We start from the raw sequence: 9,250 nt of genomic DNA, 5'->3' as shown, positions 1-9,250 counted from the left end.
GATCGGATAACGCGACACTTTGCGGAGTTTGTTGTCGATTAGAAGTAAGTATTTTCAATTTTTTCTTTACACAATGTGAATCAATGAAAAGCAGACTCTTACCAGGTTTCGAGGATAGAAAGAGGCATCTAAAGGAATGTTTTCTTAATTAAAAAGACCACCAAATAATCATACAGATGGCTAATCCACGGCCAGATTTTCATTGTTTTGGATATTGAACCGAGGATTTTTTCTCATTTCTGAAGCAACAAGCTTGGCATTACCCTCAATAGAAAGCCAAACAGTCTCTCTCTTTGTCTGCCAAATATCCCGGCGAAATCTCCATTACTTTCGAAAACACGAGGTGTTAAAGTCGGATGGGTAGACCAAAAATGTTCTGTCTGACACCACATAATTCCCAGGGAAGGTTCTTACTGACACCAACTTTTGAAGATTAGATGTTTTGTCTGACCCCAGCATTTGATCATACTTTTTTTGGCCTTTATTTCGCTCGGTTTGCAGTATTTTATCGAATTTACGCATGTTTTCGGGTATAACGGGTCATTAAATTCATTTTTCTAGTAAGGGTTTAGGTTACAGTGTAGAAATTCACCGTAATTCGGTCGAAAATGTGCCTTCATGCTGTTGTTGAAGGTAGTATACATAAAAAATACTTACTTTTTTATTTTTGGCACTTTTGCGTGTAAAATGGGGGCTTTTTCATTCGCAGAATGTATTTTCAGTAAAATAAGACGCGTTTCAGGTTAAATATCGCGTGTATATGGCAAATGATGAGAGAAAACGAAAGTAGGGTCGTTTACTGCGCGACGCCGTCAACAACGTGATTCGATAAAGTGTCAGTGGTTTCAATTTATACTGGTATAAAAACCTTTTAATTTCAACCATTTTCAGGATTCAGTTCAATTTCTCGATATCTGATACAGTATGATGGGTGATTTTGCACTAAATGATCTATTGTAACTTTGAATACATCAAAGCTTTCATCACAGTAATAACACCTGTACTTCCGTCTGTTGTCCATTGTTCTTCCATTAACCTGAAATATTAATTGCTATTAATGTGTGGAATATATAGATATATACAGAAATTATACGAAAACGGTTGAATTAGCCGCTATAACTATCGACCGCTATATAATTAGCACCCGCAATTTTACAATACTTCCGACGGGCCTGCAGATGATTTGTAATATTGAAAATTGGCAATAACTTGAAATTTTAACTAAGGTGTCTATATGAATATTGCCAGCTTCAGTTCAAGCAAGTTGTTTTAATGTATCAAGGGCATGTATGCAATACGATAGTACATTCATTTTCGATTTTTTGAAAGCGTACCAAAGAGTAAGTTCTGGAGGAGAGAATGTCTTTAAATTTTCTGTACACGACCTTTGGCCTATAAGACTTTTTTTTTAATAATGGGTCTCCATTACTGTAAATAGCAACCTATCTGCCAGCCAGTCTTTTCAATTCAAATGTCTGGATTCCACCAACAGCACAATGAATCAAAATGACGCCTGAGACCCCCTCAAAATATATGTTCTACTTCTATATGAGCCGCGCCATGAGAAAACAAACATTATAAGTGGCTTTGCGACCAGCATGGATCCAGACCAGCATGCGCATCCGCGAAGTCTTGTCAGGATCCATGTTGTTCGCTTTCAAAGCCTATTGCAATTAAAGAAACTGTTAGCGAACAGCATGGATCCTGACAAGACTGCGCGGATGCGCAGCTGGTCTGGATCCATGCTGGTCGCAAAGCCACTATGTTGGTTTTCTCATGGTGCTCATATATCATATATATCTAGATACTCAAACATTGACAGAATATGAATAGGTCAACAATATATGAATAGGTCTTTCAGAGCTTGTTGAATATTGACTCTGACAATCCTATCAAAATATGACTCCTCCTACCCCACTCCGAGGTGCACAACCGTTAAATCATTCGGGATTTTACTTTCTCTACACATTTATTGTCATGACACCTAAAATTGTGCTGAATGTCGTCTTGGACTGTAAAGGTTTTATACCAGGGTTCTAGTGTAAATTCGCCATAGTTTAGATCCATGTACTATACTTTCTAGAACTTCAACCCATAGAAACCCATATATATATAGTAAACTACAAATAATCAGCCGTCAAACTATGAAAAGAAAAGGTGGTGTAGACAGATTTGTGGTGGAACGCCGCCAGATTGAAGCCACTGACCCTTTCTCGAATCGCGGTGTTGACGGCGTCGCGCAGTAAACGACCCATCTTTCGTTTTCTCTCATCATTTGCCATATACACGCGATATTTAACCTGAAACGCGAATGAAATAAGCCCCCATTTTACACGCAAAAGTATTTTTTTTATGTATACTACTTTCAACAACACCACGAAGGCACATTTTCGACCGAATTACGGTGAATTTCTACACTATAACCTAAACCCTTATTAGAAAAATGAATTTAACGACCCGTTATACCCGAAAACATGTGTAAATTCGATAAAATACTGCAAACCGAGCGAAATAAAGGCCAAAAAAAGTATGATCAAATGCTGGTGTCAGACAGAACATCTAATCTTCAAAAGTTGGTGTCAGTAAGAACCTTCCCTGGGAATTATGTGGTGTCAGACAGAACATTTTTGGTCTACCCATCCGATTTTGACACCTCGTATTTTCGAAAGTAATGGAGATTTCGCCGGGATATTTGGCAGACAAAGAGAGAGAATGTTTGGCTTTCTATTGAGGGTAATGCCAAGCTTGTTGCTTCAGAAATGAGAAAAAATCCTCTGTTCAATATCCAAAACAATGAAAATCTGGCCGTGGATTAGCCATCTGTATGATTATTTGGTGGTCTTTTTAATTCAGAAAACATTCCTTTAGATGCCTCTTTCTATCCTCGAAACCTGGTAAGAGTCTGCTTTTCATTGATTCACATTGTGTAAAGAAAAAATTGAAAATACTTACTTCTAATCGACAACAAACTCCGCAAAGTGTCGCGTTATCCGATCTGGTGTCATGTTATCTGGTGGTGTCGCGCTATCACGTTATAGGGTGTGAACAGTATTGCAACTTTATGCATGATATGATTAAAATTATATTGATGTTAATTCTATATACAGTCAAGGAAGGAAGTGACACATAAAGCCCAGGTCACAAAACATCCTGAAGTTGTTGATGATTTTGTACGGAACTTCCTCGTTAGAATGGGAATGGAGAGGACACTTGACTGCTTTCAAACAGAATGGTAAGTCAATGGAACATTGATATTTAGGTTTGCCCACTTACTGTATATAATATGTAGATTTTAAGTTAACTTAAAATTGGTTTAGAGACATCTGTCATTAATTTTATGTTCTAAAGGTGTTGAGAGCCATAGAATTAACTGCATTCCTTCTGGCTTGTGTATCAGTATAATTTATGCATCCTTGTTGACAAAAAAAAAAAAAACATAACACTTTTCTTTTTTGTCACAATTATGGTTCTTTTTATCGTTGACGGTTGTTATTTCTGTCATTCACTTTTCTTAAGTACTATAACGTTGAAACTATAGAATTTTTCATCAGCAGCAGATGAGTAAGAAGGTCAAGAACAATAAAACTTTTTCTTGCATATTGCCTCATGTAAAGCACTAACAGACGAGCATTTGCAATTACAAGAAGTTTCAAATTCAACAATTTTATTTACAGTCATGCATTTTAAAGAACTTCTAGTAATTCAGAACAATGAAAATAAAAAAAAACTGTATTGAATACAGAAGTTAAATTTGTTTCTAAATATTACAGGTATGAGTTACAACAAAGAGGTTTCCTCAATGAGGAAGATATTGGTGTTGTGCCAGACATTTACACACGTAACCAGAATCTCGATAGTGAAATCAAGTTCCTGAAGGGAGAGGTGGAGAAATATAAGGATGCTGCATTGTAAGATATCATATCTTCTTTAACCTTTAACCTGCTAAATTTCTAAAATGACCTGGTCTATCATTCAGTTTGGGCAGTACCACTTATTATTCAAAAGGGTGTTCACTGAAAATTTACTGAATAGTGAACACTGCAGACCAAGATCAACCTGCACAGATGTATTAAATGTCGGAATTTGTCACTAAAATTTATATTATTTTTAACTTGTATTATTGCCAGTTATGACCTCAGACTTAAGATTTGCCTAAAAACATTAATACTAAGTACAGTCAAACCTGTCTACAAAGACCACCCTTGGGAGAGTCAAAATGTGGTCTTTATTGAAAGGTGGTCTTTATTCACAGGTTTAAATACACTGTAAATGTTAAAATGGGAAACAAAACATGTGGTCTTTAGAGCCAGGTGGTCTCTGTTCAGAGGTAGTCTTTAACACAGGTTTGACTGTAATTTAATTTTCTTCATGAAATATACTTTGTTGGATCTAAATCTCAGAATGATAAAAATCACATTTAAAGCCCCTCTGAAGGTCTGAAATAAAATTAATATTCCCCCAAAACACACAAATTTCATTAAGTATAAGTATAATTGTATAATTGTTGATAGTGATAATGAATTATATCATTTTAAGTGCTGAGATATGTCTGTTTTACAGTTTCATCCACCCTGCTGTTAACTTCAAAAATGGCCTCCCTCACAAGGGTCACTAACCTGCTGCTTTGATGCTTTTTAGTAACACTTTCTGGTTTACAACATAATATTATGTACTATTGTAGGAAAGCGAAGGATCTGTATGTGAAGCTGAGAAAGGAGAGAGACTATCACCGTATGCATCACAAACGTGTTGTACAAGAGAAGAACAAACTTATAACTGATATTAAAAGGTAATTTAATGAACTCGAATTACTCAATTACCTGATTGGTCCCCGACCACTGAAACTGGAGGTGACTTTTATGGTTTGCCCTGAATCGTCTGTCTGCTTCTCTGCCTCTCTGTCAGTCAGTCTTATGGTTAAAAAAGTGGGATCTTGCAATAACTTTATAAGTAAAAGATATTTTTTCAAGAAACTTGGTTCGGAGATTGCAATATGGAGAATATGCACATTCTTTATTCTGTTGCTATCACAACAAATAGTCCCCCAAAAAAGGAAAAAAAGCGACTTAGAAAGTACAAGAGATTTCGCAATTGTCTTGTTGAATCTGTTTTATTATACTCAGCCAAATTTTTGGGATTGGGAGGCAAATACGGTAGCCCTTACAGAAGAAAAAGGCCTGCTGCGTACTCTTGCTGTGTACATACAGCGTATATGATGCGTACATGATGTGTACTGAAATCAAGGGCTTTAAATAGTACGAAGGATATACACCGCACATACACCGATAGTACGTTTATAGTACACTTTTGACATGCAAATGAGCTCTGCCGCGTACTACTTGCTGCGTACATGCTGTGGACTATATAGTACACAGAATGTACGCTGGAGGAATTTAGTATGCGGGAAATAGTACGCAGCATGTACGCGGCACATACACTTTTCACATGCAAATGAGCCTGCGGCGTACATGCTGTGTACTCCTGCGGCGTACATGCTGTGTACTCCTGCGGCGTACATGCTATGTACTCCTGGCCCGAGTCCTGCGGCGTACATGCTGTGTACTCCTGCTGCATACATGCTGTGTACTCTTGTGGCGAAACTGCTGTGATAATGTAAATTCCTTACCCCACCAACTTTTGTATGCAAATGCTGATCATTTGGACAGAAAAAACAGAAAAAAGATAAGTGACATGCATCAATAAGTATTTACCCTTACTAAAATAATGTAGATTGATGTTATCAAATAAATTAGTATGCTTTTCTTCATCCACTTTTCAATGAAATAAATCAATTTTTGTAGCATGTAATTTGGTAAACATTTGAAGAAAATGGCGTAACTGCATCAAGGGGAAACAACTTTAATGCAACTAAATATAAGTGTTATGATTTATTATAGGCGATGTGTGCATAGTATGTATTTATTCTGATTAAAATCCATCTGAGAACAATCTAGGACTGGAATTATATAAGCATTTATACACTTTTACATCCGTAAAAAGTAGCGCACCAAAAAATTTTGGATTGATTTTTTCCAATGGGGCGAGCGCAATTAGCCAAAAACGTTCTGAAAATATACGAGCGGCAAATCCGATGAACAACTTTTTAATTTGTTGAGGCCTTAATGAGTTAACATAATGAGCATTAAAGCCTTTATAAAACATGATAGAATGGTGTTTTGCTTAAGAGTATTCAAATAACAGTGAGAGCTATTAATTCTTCTCATTCGGGCGCTGTTGAGGCATTACCTTGGTAATTATTTCATGTATTACAAAATGTAATGCAACGAAGTTCAAATAAGGCTTTTCAATTATGCAAGTTAGAAAGCTCCAGGATTAATTCAAAATGAAAAACAATATATTTTTACACTGCATGCAAGGTGCAGCTCAGAAATCACTAAGATGTAAGCTTCACAAATGAACATTGCAAATAGTTTGGCAAATTTTCATTGTTCAGAATACCAGTAATTTGAACTATTCTATGCTGTTAAGATAAAATTTACTCGGAAATCAAGTTCTTGCTTCCAAAAAAAAAAATGTACAAATCCTTCCTGCATGAAGTGTACTGCAGACTTTTACCTAAAAAAATTCAAAGTATAAACACCAAAAGAAAATGAACAAGTCCCTCCCGCATATATGAAGTTTACTTCAGACTTTAGCTTATAAAAAAAAAACTAAGTATAAATGCCAAAAGAAATTGTACAAGTCTTTCCCGCGTATATGAAGTGTACTGCACAAATTTCAAAGTATCTGCAGTGTACATGCAGTGTACTATTTTCTTGTACAAGTCCCTCCTGCGTACATGCAGTGTACTCCTTAAATTTTCAGAGTCTGTGCTGCGTACTTGAAGTGTACTAGTGACCTCCTGCGTACATGCTGTGTACTCGTCGAAATAGTATGCGGCATGTACGCGGCATGCGGTGTATGTAAAATGTACTCCTCTGGTGTACTACTGTGTTCGCGGCATGTACACAGCAAATACGCAGCATGTACGCCACAGAGGCTTGCTTCTGTAAGGGAGTTGCTGTCTGACCATCTCTCCATCCTGAAGTCCATCTCTCCAGCCTGAAGACCATCTCTCCAGCCTGAAGTCCATCTCTCCATCCTGAAGTCCATCTCTCCAGCCTGAAGTCCATCTCTCCATCCTGAAGTCCATCTCTCCAGCCTGAAGTCCATCTCTCCATCCTGAAGTCCATCTCTCCAGCCTGAAGTCCATCTCCAGACATGTAATTTGTGTCACTGTTTTCAGGCAATTTTGCTCAAACTTTTATAAATGTGTCATTGTGGTCATATTATCAGTGAATTCATGTATTATAACTGGTTAAGTAGCTGTGGACCTTTCATATATAATTATAGATAACACAATGCCCCATGAATTTTACGTTCCCATTGTAAAACGAGAGATCAAGCTGTACCGGTATATATTGCATTTCAAACTTGCACTACTGTTCCATGTTATCTCAGCTTTTAAACTTTGAAAACAGGCAATGAGTGGAAATGCATACACTTTGAAACATAATTTTATTTTAAACATTAATTGAATTGTCTCAAGATACAGAGTGCACAAATATATCTCCATCTTGAATATTTATCTTTCCTTATGCACGTGTTTCATGATTTTGTCAGTATGGTAAATTTGAAACTGGAAATAAATATTTTTGTTGAAATATACTTTAAATACTCAGAAATGTCAATATGATATGAAAATGCACACATATTTCTTAAAATCTCAGCTTTAAATGGACTGCTTACATAATTACATCAACATAATTTTAGACAATTTGTATACTTGAACAATACTGAAAAATCATTTAATTTCATTTGGATCAAATTTCATGGCAGTTTATACTTTTTGCAAAATCTGTTTTCAAGAACTACAATAATAATATTTAGATATTTATTGTCAGACTGAAGCGTCACTACACACAGTATGAGCCAACTCTACAGCAGCTGAAGAAGAAGTATGAAGTGGCAATGAAAGAGAAAATGTTGTCAAAGCTCGAGAGAGATCGTGCAATGGGTCAGGTGACTGGTCTACAGAGTACACTGAAGAGTATGGAGTCTTTCAAAGGAGGTGCTGTCAAACTGGGTAAGTGAGAGACTGGAATGTTGAGGAGTGTTCTATGAAGGCTTAACTGATCATTTGATTCTAGTGACAATAGTGAATCGGTGTTTTTTCAAAACAGGTTTATTGATTGTGGATAGTTGATAGAATATGTTACCAGGTTTCAGATTTAGTTTCCCAAATACCTACAATAAGTACAGATGGGAAGACAATTAACTTGGAAACATTTTGAATTCAAATTGTTAATACAGGAAAAAAGATGGCAATGTGTACCTATAACTTTCGGCATTGTTTCCCATTAACTAGCTAATTGAGACTGCTTCATGTTATTAATGGTACATTTGAAAGAATTCTACACAATTTATGTGAAAAACTGACCTGTTTTATAGGAGATGCTAGTATGACAGCTTCTACAACAAGGATCTGTCAGCGAGGTGGAGTTCCACTGGATGTTGAGGGAAAAGGACCATCCCAGCGTGTCCTGCAGGCTGAGCGTGAATCTATGGATGTACAAGAACTGCCAAAAGACTTTAAAAGACATCCAAATGTAAATATTGATTAGCTTTAAATATTCCTGAATTTATAGACATTTTCTGAAAGCTAAGAATAAAAATCGGTCATCAAACAAACTGATAAATACTAACTAATTGATGTGACTGATAAAATATAACTTGCAGGTAATGACAGCTGATGAAAGAAGACCTTTCTCTGATGAACTTTATAAAGATTAAAGTCATGATTTAATTTATATTATCTAATATATAAGTATTATCTATTTTCTGTAATTGAAAGATATAAATTCATAGATATGAAGAAAAAATTACATTTTACATAACACTTAATGTTAGTAATCCTATCTTGAGACATTATCATTTGTAAGGAAGATGCTTTTTCTTGAGTGACCTGTTAAATGCAACCTCTACTGTATTTGTAATCCTGTTAATTTGTTTGACAGGATTCTGTGTTCCCTGCTGACAAGGGAGTTAACCCATACATTGGTTTGGCAAAGGCACCATCTGGTCATTTAGCACGGTCTGGGGGCTTCAGGTTATCCAACACATTCCAGGCACACTCCCATCCTATCAGCGGGTAAGTATTGCAACATAATTACTGATCATTTACTGAATTTACTGAAACTCATTGACATCAAATTACATCATTTTATATAACTTAAATACTTTGAGGCAT

At 36.1% G+C, this 9,250-nt stretch overlaps 1 protein-coding gene across 1 annotated transcript; it reads left to right on the top strand.

The window, feature by feature from the left end:
• Positions 1–3,107: 3,107 nt before the first annotated feature.
• On the top strand, positions 3,108–9,148 carry LOC128553306 (sperm-associated antigen 16 protein-like; the record flags this gene model as incomplete). Its single annotated transcript, XM_053534438.1, is given in 6 exon segments — positions 3,108–3,232; positions 3,771–3,908; positions 4,682–4,789; positions 7,905–8,086; positions 8,452–8,609; positions 9,018–9,148. Coding segments are annotated over 6 exon segments (842 nt in total), but the record flags the coding sequence as incomplete, so codon positions are not given.
• Between the last annotated feature and the right edge of the window lie 102 nt (positions 9,149–9,250).

This window comes from Mercenaria mercenaria, unplaced genomic scaffold, assembly GCF_021730395.1.
Source record: "Mercenaria mercenaria strain notata unplaced genomic scaffold, MADL_Memer_1 contig_3695, whole genome shotgun sequence".
Classification (NCBI taxonomy): domain Eukaryota; kingdom Metazoa; phylum Mollusca; class Bivalvia; order Venerida; family Veneridae; genus Mercenaria; species Mercenaria mercenaria.
This window is presented reverse-complemented; position numbering and strand designations above follow the sequence as displayed.